This window comes from Pteropus vampyrus, unplaced genomic scaffold (genome assembly GCF_000151845.1).
Source record: "Pteropus vampyrus isolate Shadow unplaced genomic scaffold, Pvam_2.0 Scaffold100, whole genome shotgun sequence".
Classification (NCBI taxonomy): domain Eukaryota; kingdom Metazoa; phylum Chordata; class Mammalia; order Chiroptera; family Pteropodidae; genus Pteropus; species Pteropus vampyrus.
Window position 1 is genome coordinate 2,738,785 of NW_011888881.1, and position 16,174 is coordinate 2,754,958.

Here is a 16,174-nt window from a genome sequence, read left to right on the forward strand (position 1 = left end):
AGGGCCTGGCAACCCCAGCTCTGTCCCTGTCTGTTGAGGGCACCAAGAAAACCCTGGGAAACACGGCTGCTACCAGCGAGCATTTTCATATCCGACACAGAACGTTAGGGATTCACGCGGAGCTGAAGGCATGAACGGCAACGGTGGGGAGGTGCTGCTGAGTGACTAAGGGTCCTGCAGCCTGAAACTGAGACTCACGCTATAGGTTCAGGTCACTCTGGAGTACCATCTATTGATTATTTACATAATCGATGTATATAATTTTTAGCTTTAATAATTATTTTCTTAGTTTTTGTTGAACTAAACTGCATTGGAGCAGAAGAAGAGAAGTCCTTGGATCCTGCATGGTCTTCTAGAAACTTTATTCAATCAACCAATACGTACTATATACCTGCCAGGGACCATCAAGACTCTACGTAGGGGACCAGGGAGATAAGGACAAGGTCCCTGTCCTCAGGAAGCTGGCTCTCTTCTGTTGGGTGAGTCAGAAGGGGGACAAATGATCATCATCCGAGGTGACTCATACTCTGAAAGAGGTGTGAGGGGAGAGCCAGCGAAGCTCTTGTCTGGAAAAGCCTGAAGGGAAGGATGTGAGTGGTGACGACACGGATGGGGAGATAGGACATGGCTCTGGAGTCAGATAGATCTGGGTTCAAATCCTGTCAGTGGCACGTCCTGCCAATGGTGTTTCCTCATTGGTAAAAATAAGGGTCACCCTTCAGGGCTGCTTATGAGATTAGAGACAATGTAGAGCACAGGGTATATTTTTAATGAACAGGAACCATCATAAGCATCATGGTGTTTCCTTTATGCTAATAAGGAGCAACGCTGGGAGGCTGGGGTGCAGGACATGGGTATTGGGGGCCAGCAGGAGATAGGGACAGAGAGGTGAGCAAAGGCCAGTTTATGAAGGGCCTCTGATGCCAGGTGTAACAGTCTGAACTTGGCGTTGTAGGTACCATCACTGAGACAAGAAAGGGAGGAGAATAAAATTGGTTTCGGCCATGAGTCTGAGTTGCTTGTGCAAGGAAGGCAGAGAGGCATCTAGAACTAGGCCTGGAAGCCTACAGAATTAAGTTCTGCTCTTTCTGGAAGGCCACGGTGAAGCGGGCCGGCCTTCGGTGAATGCTGCAGTGAGGAAGAGGGCAGAGTCCGCCCATTCACCCTCCTGCCTGGTGGCAGGTGCAGGAGAGACTAGGGATAGGGTGTGGACAAAGGAGTCTCTTATCCTAAAAGGGGCTCCGAAAAGGCCACCTGTGACTGCATAAGGCCCAGGAATAATGGGCTGAAGCTCACACAAGCACAACTGTGCTACGGGAAGAGGGGATGCTGAAGACACGAGCACATTCCTCGGAATTCCAGCTTTAAGGTCAAGAGGTACCTTACTTGGTGGGGAGTGTACCCTGACCAGAGAGAAGTCTGGGGTGTGTGAGACGATACCTGTAGTCAAGAAGGCGTTCCATGAGGCGGGTGACTGACGTCACGAAGGAAATGCCGGTCTCACGCCAGGTTTCCTGTTCGACCTTCTCCAGCAGGCTATCGGTGGAAGAGTGGGGGAAGCGAACACAACACGGAACTCTTGAGCCTTCCCGGGCAAAAGAGCGAGGTCCCGAGGCCCTGGGGCCTGTGACGGATCTAGAGACGGCAGACTTACCACACTGCAGTCTCACCTGGGGTAGGGCCCAAACAGCTGGGTTCTACTCCATGCAGCAGAAAGCAAAGACAAGGCAATTACTGAACTGGCAGCAACACATTCATAAACCTCCCAGTTTCCTGTACAAGCCCCTAAGAGCGCCACTGAACCGAGGGTGGGGTTTCAAAGCCCCGGCCCCTTTGTCTGTACACTGCGAGGTCTGTTCTGGAGCAGCAGCCAAGGAGGAGCCCACCGACGGCTGGATCTGGCCTTGCCAACTGGTGGACTGCCTCCATCCCTGCTTAGGGCCATCCTCGGCAAACATACAAACCAGTCTTTTGGTGTAAAACAAGGGAAAGATTCCCACCAGTCTTGAGGGCCCAGCACGAGGGACAGTGAGCAAATTCAGGAGCTACGCCCAGCCATTTCCACTGTCAAGATGCTTCCACGCAGTGTGCCAGAGCCAAGAGCTAAATGCCCAGGTCCTCTTCTCACTTGCCAGCCCAGGCTTCTGGTACCCCAGGACAGCCTCTGGCTTCCCCAAGAGCCTGGCTTCTGAGATCCTCTGCCTTCCCATGGGTCTCTGCTGAATCCTTTCCACACTGCCCCTCGCTCCCTAAGGTCTTGAAAGTCACCTGGTTTGGCAGGCCCAGCTAGGGGCCCACCACTGGGGACTCATGCCCTCAGCTGGCTGCTGATCATGCTGCTATGACGGTGATGATAACTGTCATCACCTGCACAGAGCACCCGGTCTGAGCTGAGACTTCTGGGAAAGTGAGTGTTTCCCATGTGACCCGTGCGACTAGACAGCAACGGCAGGACTGTCGGCTCTGTCTCTGAGCTATGTCAGCAGCCCCCAGACTATGTTCCACGGAGCTCTGCTGTCCTGGGGGACAGGGCGAGCTAGTCTGAGCGAGCATGCACGAAGCGCTGGTCACTACACCTCCTTTTGGAAACTTCTCACATCTTTCTGCACGTTAAAGGCTTGGAGAAATCCTATGACACAGAGGCCGGTTCGGCTTCGTTTAACTGAGTCTTCTAAACCCATCAGCCCACGATCCTCGCTTCTCCTTTTCCCAGCGAACCTACAATCACCTTCCCCGAAACACGAAACACGAAACACGAAACACGAAACACGAAACACGAAACACGAATTGGGAAATGCTGTTTCGTGCTATCAGTGGCCGGTCAGTTCTCAGACAGGATTTTAGAAGAGTTTATGAAACACTATTTGGTCAGGTAACTAGTGATCGCAAGCTATTTTTGTCCTTCTTCCTTTGTAGTAAGGTCATCCATCTGTCAAAGGCTTAGAAAGAGAGTTCTCTGCCTTAATTAGAAACAACTTCAGCTAAAAAAGAAATACTAAAAGATAAGATTCATTTTCACAAATTATAATTATTTAAATTTCAAGTAGATTCACATTTTATTGTGTGACTCATAAGGAACACAGTGGGCACGGTAGAGGAGAAAGACTCCCCACTCTTGACACCAGAGATCTGGGTCCTCCCCGCGAGCTGCTTCTTACTGGTCATGTAACAGGTGTGCTGACACTTCTCTGAGCTGTTTCATCACCTCCATTCATCAGGACAATATGTGCCCTGCCTGCCTCACAGATGCGTTGTGAAGATTAAACAGAAAATGTCAAAACATTCTGAATACTGTAAAGTTTGAAGCAAATGTACAGTATTAGTACTGAAAAAAATGTTACAGGTTTGAATTAATATAGCCCTAAAACAAAGAAAATCTCTAAGCCGGAAACGAGTGACATGGGAGGGGACTCTAGAGCTGTAAAGATCTTAAGATTTTGTTTTTTAGGAAGACGAAACGCCCAACATTGCTATCTGTCTGGGAGGACCGTGGCCCCCCGAGTCTCTCCCTTTCGACCTAGCCCTGCAAGGTCTCCTGGCCTCCATGAACTCAAGACAGGAGCCATGACTGGCGGACCTGGGACAATCCTTGACGTCATTCAGTACAACCGCCCTGTATCACGAACGGGGAAACTGCCCTGGAGAGGGAGCGTGATTTGTTCAAGTCTCAAGATCCACGTAGTATTTTTCAGGCTGACCGCAATTTTATAAAGCAGAGATTTAATCCCCTGCCCCCTCCCCCATTCCAGCACTGGGCCGTCACTGAGTCTACACGAGCTGTCTGCCCAACTGGATACAGTGCAACCACAGAAGTCCAGAGTTATCACCTGTCTCTGTCTCTTCAGTCAACTACGGCCGTCCCCGACAGCGTGCTGTCATGGTGCCACTTTTTGCTTGACAAAAGGTGGGCCCTGTTACCACCAGGAACAACCTGGGTCTCCCCTGATACCCACCCTCTGAAGCCAGCCCAGCAGAGGCAGCACCCCTACTTCACTGGCCCACTTCACCCCCTCCCCCAGCGTGGGGTGCTTGGGGCCGCAGTAGCTTACAGCAGGCCGAAGAGCTCCCTGTAGCTCTCGTCGCCTTTCCCTTCCGACACCATGCTGTCCAGCTTGTCGATCAGCTCGGCCTCCACCTAGAGGGAAGCAGAGACTGGTTAGCTGGAGCTGACCTCAGAGGAAGGGTGAGAAGTCCAGCTCTGCGGTAGGCGAGGGTGGCGGAGAAGTGCTTTCTGTTTTGTCCTGGTGCCAAATAAATCCTACGGAAGGCAGGACCCAGTGTACAGCATCGAGAAGCCACCCGGCCGCCCCGGCCAGGAAGACCTCCCGCTCCAGCGGTTTAAAAAAAAAAGTCGGAACTCGCAAGCCTCAGGTAGTGTTTCCCAGTCTAGGGAGCAAAATGCAAGGATTCCCCAGAGACGAAAGTATTCTGGTTCCAAAAGAGGCCTTTGCCAAGTATTTTTCCTTCTTACGAAATGTTCAGTTGAAAGAGTTTGTATGTATAAAAAAACCTTTGGTTAGAACTTCACCCTCTACTCAGCCGGTCCCAAAGGAAGCTGGCCGAGGGGCTGCTCCTTACTCTGGCCGACATCGGGCTGGGCTGCGGGCGATGGGTTTCCTTCAGAGATTCTCCTTCAGGATAAAAGCCTCCACTGTGTCACCACGGGACCTAAGGCCCGTGGGCCGCTGCCCCTGCCCCTGCCTCATCACGGGCCCCTGTAGTGATATCGGACTCCTACGTGGCGAGGCCCGTGGGGACCGTGAGGAGCAAGGCTGCACTCGCGGCCACTACCCACCGATCTGCAAGGCGCTCGGCAGCGCCGGCCACTTTTCTAATAGGTCTCATTAGATTTACTCTGAGGTGAGAAATCACTTGGAAGTGATGTGAGGTAAAATCTCTTATATCCTTCATTAGCCTTGAAAATGTGGTGCTGCAATATTATTTATATAGATTTCATATGAGCAAAAAAAAGGCATGTCTTCATTTAATAACGGACTATATAAAAGAAGCATTTTCTCACTCCACACAGAGCCAAAGAGGCCCAAGGCAATGAAGCAATAAAAGAATAATTAAATTAGGAAATTCATTGGAGGCCATTAAGGTTTCCGAAACCCTGGTCTGCTGCATGGCCAGGATGGGCACCGTCACACATTTGTTTTGCCTGATGAGTCAGCTGACATGTCACTGGAAACAGAAAGTCTGAGACCAGAAGTCTTCAGGGATCGATGCCAACCAGCTCTCTCAGAGCAGAGGAGCAGAGCAGAGGCATCAGCAGGGCCCTGCCTGGAGTTAGGTGAAGTCACGTAGAGCTGGGCCTTGAAGGCCACGTGTCTTGTTCCCAGTTCACAGCTTGTCCTGTCTCACTTTGTTAGTCAGCTGGCCACTAGCCTCCCAAGGGAAGCAGGGTCTGTTTAAAACAAGGGACCGCCCTTCTCACATGCGGGCACAGGGAGACTGTGCTTCCCAGAACGGGGCAAAAGTGGGGAGGGGACCTGCAGCGACAGAGAGTAGGACAGTAAGACATGAGCAGCAGCAGCTCCCTGGAGTTCTCCGAACCGGGTCCCTGGGCCGGCAGCATCAGTCAGCAGAGATCTTTCAGAAATGCAAATTGTCAGGCTCCCACTGGACCAGAAACTCAGCAGGGAGGCAGCAGTATGTTTTAACAAGCCCTCCAGGCGGTTCTGATGCCTATTTCAGTGTTAGAACTTCTGTATTAGGCAAAGAAGCTGGTGGTGGAAGGGTATGGGGACATTATTTCATCGCCCTCTGCAGTGCTGATAAAGGAAAAAGTCCAAAATGGGGGATGCTGACGATCAATGTGTGCAAAATCGATGTCTCTGAGCCAAACGAAGTGCTAAGTTCTTCAACTGTATCATGTTGTAATTGGCAATACTGACAATTTCAGGTTTCAGGAGTTACTTTTATTTAGAGAACCAATATCCCTGAAGCGGCACCTCCTTATTAATTCATTCGACAAACACATTTCTTCTTACGTATCCAGCTGCCTACTTCTGGACAAAATATTTACCTCTCGGCGCCGGAGTGTTCTCGTTTGTGAGATGGTAGTGGTGGTGAACACGCCTCGTCGGCGTCACCGTGCCCTACCTAGCTCTTAGGAAGTGCTCAATGAATGTTAGTTTTGATTTTCACCTCCGCGAACCCACCACGTCTCAGGCACCATGCTGGGTTCTACGAAATAAAAGCACACGAAAACAGTCCTGGCTCCCAGCAGCTCGTCACATGGTAGGGGAGGCAGGACGACAGCTGCCACAGCTCGGCGCGGTCAGTGCTTGCATGGGACACACACAGAAAGGGTGGCCTGGGGTCTGGGAAGTCAATGAACTGTTGAGTTTCAAGAAATAGTGTAAAAAACTTAAGAAATGTTTCTGCTCTTTGATCCAACGATTATAGGTGAGGAGTTTACCTAAATAATTCAGAATGTATATGTTTTTTGCAATATTAACGACAAAAATTTGGAAGGAGCCTAGGTTTTTAAAACTGGGACTAAACGCGTGGGGTCCAGCCACGCGGCGGGGGACCCCTCAGCCTCCAAACGGGCAGCATGACGGGAGGAGCGGTGACTGACACGAGGAAGCAGTGATGAGACGGTGCCATTGAAAAAAGGAGATACGAACTAACGTGCTAATTGTTCTAAAAAAGCAATGAACGCAATGATTCCATTTTTCAACTTAAGAAACCTCTGTGTATTAGGAAAAAATCTAAAAAGACGTATCCTGACTTCCGCCCCTACGAGTTACTAATAAGAATAGGATTATGGGTTAAGTTTTTCCATTATAGTTTATCTGTATTTTTAATTTTTCTACATTAGATAAGTACAGCTTTTACAGTTAGAAAAAGTATTTGCAGTAGGTGGTGAGTAGGGGAGTAGTCAATAGAGCTAAAGCCATGGAAAGCACAGTTGGGATCAAGACCCAAAAAATCTTGGATTTCGGTGATTAGATGGTTATGGGTGACCTGCAAGAGAGCAGTTTCAGCAAAAGTGGGTGCACCATACATGCTAGACTAAATAGGATGTTTCAGGTGGGCGGAAAGTGGAAAGAGTAGACTATTCATTTAAAATATCCAATGGCAAAGGGAAGCAGCCAGGGTTTTCTAACTAGGAACAACAAAGTTTACGTGACTTGCTGGACATCGATTATTCATGACTGTCTTACTGGAGAATAAAACACAGCTCATCAGCTGAGTCTTGGAATATGAGACAAATGAGCTCCAACTTAGTCTTCCACAAAGCTAACCTTCTTTGCTGTGTTAGTGACTCTGGAATGCGGCCCAGCCCGCTTTTTGACAGACTTGGCTGACCGCTGGTGCAGACCTGCCATGTCACCTACTTCTTGGTAACTGAGTTCTCTCACAGGGTACAGGGATAACACAGAAAAGCAACGTTTTTTGTTTGTTTGTTTGTTTGTTTGTTTGTTTGAAGTTATTATTTCCTGCTCACTTCAAAAATGGATTCCTATTTTAAATACTCTTTACCCATGATAAAGAGCATCTATAAAAAAACCTAGGGCCAGCATCATACTTAACTGTGAAACACTGAACGATTTCTCCTAAGATTAAGAAGGAGGAGGATGTACACTCTCATCACTCTTAAATTTAACTTCAGACTGGAGGTCCTAGCCGGTACAATGAGGCAGGGAAAAGAAATAAGGGGCATACGGATCATACGGAAAGGAGGAAATAAAGTTGTCTCTATTCACGAGTGACAGGAAAATCCCAAGGAATCTACAAAAAATGCTTCTAGAACTAATAACAGTTTAGCAAAGGTGCAGGACACGATGCTGATATACGAAAACAAGTCTTTCTATATTCTGGCAACAAACAACTGGAAAACAAAATTTAAAAATCAGAATAACTTATAACACCATCAAAAAGTCGGAAAAACTTACATATAAACCTAACATGTATAAGATCTGCATGCTGGAACTATAAAACACTAATAAAAGAAATCAGAGAATACCTAAATAAATGGAGAGATATATTGTCTTCGCAGAGTATTAAGTATTATTAAGATATCAATTCTTCCCAATTTGATCTATAGATTACAATGCAATCCCAATCAAAATCCCAGCAGGAACTTTTGCAGATATTGATGTATTGATTCTGAAATTTACAGGAAAAGAAATTGGAATAGATAATACAATATTGAAAACAAACAAACAAACAAACAACAAAGTTGGAGAACTGACACCATCTAATTTCGAGACGGTGTGGTACTGGCGAAAGATTAGACATGCAGATTAACAGAAAGACCAGCGAGTCCAGAAAGAGATCCACATCAAATGATTTTTGACAAAGAATTGTCTTTTCAACAAAAGTGCTGAACAGCCATATGCAAAAAAGAAACCAAAAAGAGCCTTAACCCATACTTTACACCTTACACACAGACTACCTCAAAATAGATCAGATATCTAAGAGCAAAATTAAAAACCTTCTAGAAGAAACATAGGAGAAAAATTTTGTGGTCTTGGGTTAGGCATACAGTTCTCAGATATAATCCTAAAAGCGTGATACACATAAGAAAAACACTGATCAAATGGACTGCACAAAAATTAAAAATTTTTGTTCTTGAAAGATATTGTTTAGTAAGTGAAAAGGCAGGCTAAAGACTGTGAGAGAATATCTGTAAATCATATATTCAATAAGGGACCTATATCCAAAATATATAAAGAACCTTCAAAACTCCACAATAAGAAAAAAAACAATTAAAAACGAACACTAATTTTGAATAATCATTTCACCAAAGAAGTTATAGAGATGGTAAATAAGCACATTAAAAGATGCTCAACATCATTAGTCACTAGGAAAATGGAAATTAAAACCACAAGGATATATAACTATACACCTATCAGAATGACTGAGATCAACAGAGAGACTGTATCGAACATCGGTGAGTCTATGATCAACCAGAATTCTCATGCACTGCTGCTGGGGCTTCAAAACGGTACAGTCACTTTGGAAAACAATTCGACAGCTTCTTATAAAGTTAAACATACATTTACCACGATACTCAACACTCCTATTCCTAGGTATTTACCCAAGAAAAATGAAAGTTTATATCCATACAAAAACCTGTAAAGAAATGTTTTTTAGCAGCTTTATTCAAATCACTCGAAAGTGGAAATAACTCAAATGTCTTTCAAATGGTAAATGAATAAATTATTACTCAGCGACAAAACAACTGACCAATGCAACGACATGGATGCATCTCTCAAAAGCATCACGTTACGTGAAAGCCAGTCTCAAAGGCCACAGTCTACCTGACTCTACTACACAACATTCTGGAAATAGCACACCTATTGTGATGGACAACAGATCGATAGTTGCCGCAGGTTAAAGGCAGGGGAAGGTTCTGACTATAAAGGGGCAGCAAGATGGAATCTTTAGGAATGAAAACAATATTGATTGTGGTAGTGGTTCCATGAAGTTATGTGTTTGCCAAAACTTACAGAACTGTAAATCACAAAGAGCGAAGTTTTACTTTTTATAAATTTAAAAATAAATAAAATTTACTCTGCTCCTCCCTGTTACACTCGCTTTAAGACCATTGGTTCATCCCAGAATCAGAGTTGGTAGGGAGCTTAGTGAGACACTGGCATTGTCCCCGAGTCACTACAGAAATTTCTCCTAGAGGCTTCCTGGGAGCTTCTGCTTGAGAGCCACCAGTAAAGAGAAACTGCCCATCTCCCAAAGCAGGCCAGCTTACACTGGACAATTCTTGTCACTGACAAGTTATTTCTTTTATTAGCTAAAGTCTTCTTCCCTACCACTGACCCTTCTTGGTCCCAGTTCTATTCCTTGGATATAGATATACGGCCAGGGGCCATCTCCTCCACCTTAGAGGTGGCAGAAGAACTGCCCAGAGGGATAGCCTGAAGTCACTCAGAAGCCAAGGGCTTACATCTCTCTCTGTGTAGGATTCCGTGAAATCCTGGGCTCCCCTGAGCCATGAGAAGTCATGTGGTTTGGCTATAGCCCTAGAAATGCCTGCACCATGCACCCTGGGGATCCTCCAGAAAGGAAGACCACCACGCTCCCAAGAGCCCTCTCCTGAATGAGCTGGGAGGCTGGAGTCTCGGTCATTTCCCCCTTGATCAGAAAGCTCCTTTCACATGATATTCGACCCCCTCCTCCGATCCTTTTCTGGCCTCTAACTTCATGAAGAAAATCCACAAGTTAATTCTGGCCAGCGAGTAAGGGAGAACCCTGAAACAGGATGGCCAAGCTACGGCCACTGGGTCACCTTCCCGGGCAGTAAGGGTTCATTCCAGAGAATACCCTGAACGCTGCCAGGGGGTGTCTTACCTGTTTGAAGTTGCCATTTTTCCTCTGCTCCCAGTCCATCATGTCATGAAAGATGGGAATCATGATATTCCGCACTTCCGGCTGTGGGACCAGCGTCACACCCAGAAAAGGACCGATCATTCCTGGGATGAAGTGGATCTTATGTTCACCTGAATGACAAAGCCCAACAGATGTTAGTTTATGCTTCCTCTGCTCCTTCCGTGGAAACCTCCCAAATGTGACCACAGCGCATGCCTGGATCTGCACTGGAAGCATCTGAGGACAGAGCAGGCTCTCTCCAGCGGCCTTCCGAGATAGCCCCCTCTTGGCTTTGTAGCGTTCGTGGATAAAACTAGCCTGGCCTGCTAAGACAAGTGTTCGACAGGCACGAATTGCCTTTCCAAAGAATTTCCTGGGAGGTTCCACGTACTACCTGAATGTCATGCTGAGATCAAGGAACAGAGTTCACTGCTCTAGACAGAATAGGATTTCTGAGTATCCTGTGACAGTGTTGAGTGTGTTTAGAACAGTCAGTGAGCAAGGGAAGCCCGCCCACCACCACACACCCCTGGGGTCCCCCTCCAGCTCAGAGTCATTTAGGTGATGAGGGTGTCAATGCACAGTCCCTGGTCTAGCTATGAGAGGCCTGAAGGCCACAGGCCTCTCCACTGTGCTCGGCAGCGCCTTCGAGACCCCTCCTGAGTTGGTGGGAGGCTCTGCGCAGCCCTGCCCTACGCCCACAGCGTGGCGGAGAGTGTGTGCCCCCCACCACCTGGCCCCTTGTCTTCGCGCTGCATTTCTGATGGTAGAACGACATCTGCTCAGACCAGCTCAGCTTGTCCCTCAGCTTTCCTAATGAGGCCTGCCCATGGGAAGTGGTGATGTGGGTTGCTGGCCTGCATCTGGGGCATGCACCCAGAAGCCAAGGCCGGTCCTGAGGACCATGGGACAGAACTTTTCCTTGCAATGGTGCAACAGAGTGAACCATCTGTTGGGGCTCTGCTTTAAGTCCTTCAGAGACTAAGGAGACAAACTGCGGGACTGTGTGATGACTGCTATAGCCAAGGCACATCAGTTCCTGAGGACCAGGAAATGTCATTTCCACCAAAAACAATGAGGCGGGATTGGCTTTATCCAGCAAATTTGGCATCTTTTTTGATTTCTTCCACTTTGAAAGCCCATCGAAAGAGCAAACGTTAGCCCCGGGGCTGATTCCACGTATTCCAGTCTCGGTGTTTGGTACAGTTGCTGGTCCCTTATGTTCCTGAGAATCTCAGAGTCAGTTTCAGGGTTAAACTATATATCCCAGTCCTGCTAGATGCAGGAAGAGTGCTGAAGCCGGGCAGCCTGCTTGGGGAAATGCATCTCCCTCACGGGCGGAAGGCCCTGGTGCCTGCTGGCAGGAATGCCTCGCACCTTGCTACGGCTTCTAGGGTTAATGACCGAGACAGCTAATGGAGGGCGGCAAGACTTTATGACTGCCAGTCCTAAGGCTTCAGAGCCACAAGCTTAACTGAAAGCAGACTTCACTAGAAAGAGTAGCCAGCCCCGACAGGCTACTCAGAAACCTATTGTGCCAAAGGATGGCCCACTTGGTCACCAGGGTGATCCAAGTATTCTACCCAAAACACAATTTCAGATCCAAAGCGGTGGGTACTAGGGAAGCTATAAAGAGAAGGTGTCGAAAGAAAGGAAGCTAAAATCACTGCCACCGAAGGGCTGCACTTCCCTTCCCACTGCAACCTCCACGCAACCGGTATCAGAAATGTGAGGTGCGCGCCTCAATACCAGAGACCCAAGGAGCGTTTCGGTCTTTATTAAAATATACAGCTGCCCTTGCTCACGTGCGGAGGCTGTCCAAGATCTGTGCTCTGAGTCCGCAACATCCCAGGAACACGAAGAGCCGAGAGAATCTTAAAAGCGTGAGTTCTCGAACTGGGAAAAACTACTGAAGCGCTCATCTCCTTTTTCTCCTTTTGACTTTGACTTCTCAGAAAAGGGGCTGTGAACATGTACTGCTGGGGTCTCAGCGCTCAGCTAACTCTCCCTGCCGAGGGCTCTGTGCACACGTGCGACACCACCATGTGAGGTGTTACGATAAAGACACGTAAAGATTTCTTGTCTGAATTAACATTCCTAAAACCTGGGGGAAGTTATCAGTCTCGTCACTTTTTATTTGGCTATGCAATGTGTGGAAGGGAGAAATAAGGAGAAAAGACCTACCTAAATTTTGCCACATGCTGAACAGTTCATAAGCCATCATCACACGCATGTCCCCATACCTGGAAATAGTAACACAGGAGCCAGTTAATAGTGGGAGAAGGTTCAGGAAGAGGGGGCTACAAATTCAGCGAGGCCGGTACTTCGGCACTGCTTTGGAATGCTTTCCAAAGTGCTAAGTCATTTGGCCTTCAACTGTGTGCTCTTGCTTGGCTCCTTGGGTAGCTGCTCCAGTGAGAACCTTGTGGACGCTCACTGAAACAGGCCCATCTGCGCATGTGGCAAGGAGGTGAATAAGAGACATATGTCTTACTTATCTAGAATCTTCTTCCTCTTGGCTGAAGTGATGACTTCGAGCTGGAGGCTTGGCTGATTTATGAACAGAACTGCCAGGCTAAAATAAGAATTCCACACCTAGGGAGATGGGAAGAGGAAACACGTGACAGCCTGAATCCTTAACCTTGCAAGGAGACATTCTAAATATATGCATGTAGCACAGAATTCATTTTACAACTTTAAGATTTTGCTTTTTTTTCTCCTTTTTAAATATCTTTGCAAACAGGATTCTTTTTTCTTGACTCTGTTGAAGCCAATAGTGCTGATTCTGGACTAGAAAGCATACGTATGGACGTCTGGCTCCCAACACCTCCCACAGTGGGGCTCCCAGGTGATATTCTAGTTACTATCAAGCCTGGAAGCTGTTTGATACTATGAACGTATTAATCGATATGTCAGGCCCTATGCTGACGCCCAGCCGAGTCCTCAAATTCCTGACCTGCAAAATGGTAAGCAAGATAAAATCATCGTTTTAAGTAAAAAAACAAAAAAACAAAAAGAAAACCAGTGAGCTTGGTTTTTGTCTTTCTAGGGTTATTACGAAGACAGTGATGAATCTCAGGAGCGCCTACCTTAAAGTCGAAGTCTGTCTCTGTGAAATTCTTGTGCAGTGCAGAAGACAAGTACTGGACGGTAGTGACTATGATACTGCAGTAAGGGAACAGGGCGTTGGCAGAGTTAAAAACTCACAAGGGCATCTGAGAGCTTAGCATCAACTGTCTATGGCCTGTGTGCGAACTTCTTGAGGGCAACGTGCTCTCACGTAAGATGTGACCATAAAGGAAAGAGACGGATGGCACGCATCCCACAGAGGCTGGTGCTGGAGAAGCGCCTATGGCTGGCAGAACAGCACGGACACCGGCGGGTTCTAGCCCCGGCTCTGCCATGGTCTGGCTTCGCTCCTACTTCTCTCTTGGCCTTAGTTTCTCTGCCTATAAAAGGGGGCAGGTGGGGTTTGATGGTTCTCTAAAGTTTCTCCCAGTTCAAAGAGTGATTTTAGTATTTTGGGGACTTTTGGGTACTGAGCATATATCATGATCGACATAGAACTTAAGAGTATAATTTTATTATTTTACTTGATACTATGGGTTTATAGTTATTAAATGCCTACTTTTGTCATAAACTATTATTTTCATCTGTAAGTTATCTGATTCCAGCCTTTGGTTTAGAATATCACTCTCATTTTAGCCTGGGCACATATAAGGGGCGTTAGGAGACTGGCTTGCTAGGACCGAGGACACAGGTTAGAGAAAATGAAGTGCAAAGGCAGCTGAAGGTTTGATTACAGAGGCCTTGGCTGTGGGGCAAAGAAGCTGGTATCTCACAGTGACCCCTGGGGTCTTGCTGTAGAAAAGGGTCAAAGCAGAAACAGCACATTAGAGAGACTAGTCCACCAGCAGAGCCGGTAACAAATCTGAAAGATAAAAAGCCCGGGAAGAAGAGGCTGCTCCGTCAGGATGGGTGGGGGAGCCTGAAGTACTCTGAAAAGAGCTGAGAGTTAGAAACAAGAGGGATTCAAATGGAAAATCCACTATTTGAGAAAATTTCTGTGCAGCTTTGTTTATAACCATTCTTCTGGTCTATATAAAATGTTTGTAGTTTTGAAAAAAAAAAACCAAACAAAAAAACAGAGCCCTATAAATGGTACACAGTGGAAAGACCATGCTGGTACCTTGCTAACAGATCTAACATAAATAATTTCACTCTGCCCTGCACAATGCCATCATAAACGGTAGATCGGTGGGAGGAGGCAGCGGGCTAGTTAGTAGCGGCCAAGTGGCTTTCTCCTGAGTGGAGGGAGACGAGGTGAGCTAGCACTGCATCACTTATCTGGTTTGCTAATTAGAAGCACAATCTAGAAATACGAAGTGGGCAGGAGGTTTGGGGTCAGCCTTAGAGTGAGTTCTGTGGCTGCAGTCAGAAGTGGTCAGTGCCTCACAGCCAGGTGTCAGGTGGGTAATTAGCACTAGCTGTGGGAGGTAGGCAGCGGCTAGCAGACAACAAATCAAGGGGAGGGCCTGAGATACTGCCTGAAACTGGAGAGCCACAGAGGCCAATGGGACACTGCATAGGTCTCCCTCCAGGGAGAACCCTTCGCTGGGTATTATATTTCACAGCTTTAACATTTCCTTTTCTATCCTTACCATGACGTCATCTAAGAGCCAGGCACTTAGGCTCCATTTTTAAAATATCTCTGGGTTTTTCTTCTCTTTGAACTTATGGTAAATGATCAAGTCCTGCTAATTGTGTCTCCAAACATTTTTTTCCACATTTACCCTCTCCTTTCTGATCCCATGACTTGACCTTGATGCGTGTCTTGTTTTCTCTCTTGCACATACACACACTCTCCTTAGTCTGAGAACAGCTCTGTGGATGCTGGTGCAGGGCCCTTCCACACTTACTTGCTTGTGAGAAGTCTCATCACCATCCAGTCCCGAGGAAAGACACTCATCTTCATCAGGTTCCGGAACACACAGAAAATCTTCAGCAGGAATTCCTGAAACAAGAGGAAAACCTGATGTGAGACCACCACCACCACCGCCACACACGCTTCTTCGATGGGGTCCTCCTGACCTCTACACTATGAGAATGGGCGGGACCAGTGTATTAGATGCGGGTTCTGCTTCTCTTCTCTCAGAGGGCTGCATGCGAGTGAGTTCCAGGCACGCTCGCAGGTCAGATGGGAGCAGAAACAAGCTGGGTAGAACATAGGCAGCCCTATACTCACTCAGCCCAGTGCCTAAACCCCAAAGCATAGGGAAGGCTAGAATCCAAATGGACTGGTATCCAACCGAGTCTGTGGGTCTCAGTTTTTGGGTCATGGCCCCTGAGCATTTGATTTTAAGAATCTGCTTTCTTGAATGTTAAGAATACACTGACAGAACAAGCACTTTAGGAATGGCAGAGTAAGGAGCCCCCAAACATGCTCCTCTAAGAAAGCAATAAAATGCTGGCAAAGACTGGCTAATCAAAGGCTTGCAATAATCCAAGGAGTATTATTGAAGAAAAATAGTTGAGTCTCGGTAGGAACAGTGGGCTTTGTTGCATTTTAACTTGCCTCAGCCCCACCCCTCCCTCTCTCTACCTCCATGACAGCCTTGAAAACAAGCAGCTGAGGAGCCATGGTAGTAATGAAATCCAGTAGCCTCACAGTCACTGGAAGGGACAAAATGGTTTGGGAGCTCCTGAAAAAGTGCCATTCCCAGAGAATTGTTACTTTTTGATCTGTTTGGCAGCAATCGGGGAAAGCCCCATTCGGAGGACTTATTTGACCTGACTGCGAGCTTACTTGGTGAGAAAAGCCTTATCACTAGGG

The 16,174-nt window shown here is 47.1% G+C and overlaps 1 protein-coding gene across 1 annotated transcript in view; it reads right to left on the minus strand.

Annotated features, from left to right (window-relative positions):
* Positions 1-16,174, minus strand: part of DOCK3 (dedicator of cytokinesis 3) — a 285,004-nt gene that overhangs the window by 35,172 nt on the left and 233,658 nt on the right. The window contains exons 27-33 of the mRNA XM_011364750.2: positions 13,431-13,506; positions 12,836-12,936; positions 12,526-12,584; positions 10,324-10,472; positions 4,050-4,135; positions 1,671-1,697; positions 1,441-1,536 (exon numbers count right to left, since the gene is read on the minus strand). Coding sequence (XP_011363052.1) covers positions 1,441-1,536; positions 1,671-1,697; positions 4,050-4,135; positions 10,324-10,472; positions 12,526-12,584; positions 12,836-12,936; positions 13,431-13,506 — 594 coding nt within the window. The remainder of the gene's footprint in view (positions 1-1,440; positions 1,537-1,670; positions 1,698-4,049; positions 4,136-10,323; positions 10,473-12,525; positions 12,585-12,835; positions 12,937-13,430; positions 13,507-16,174) is intronic.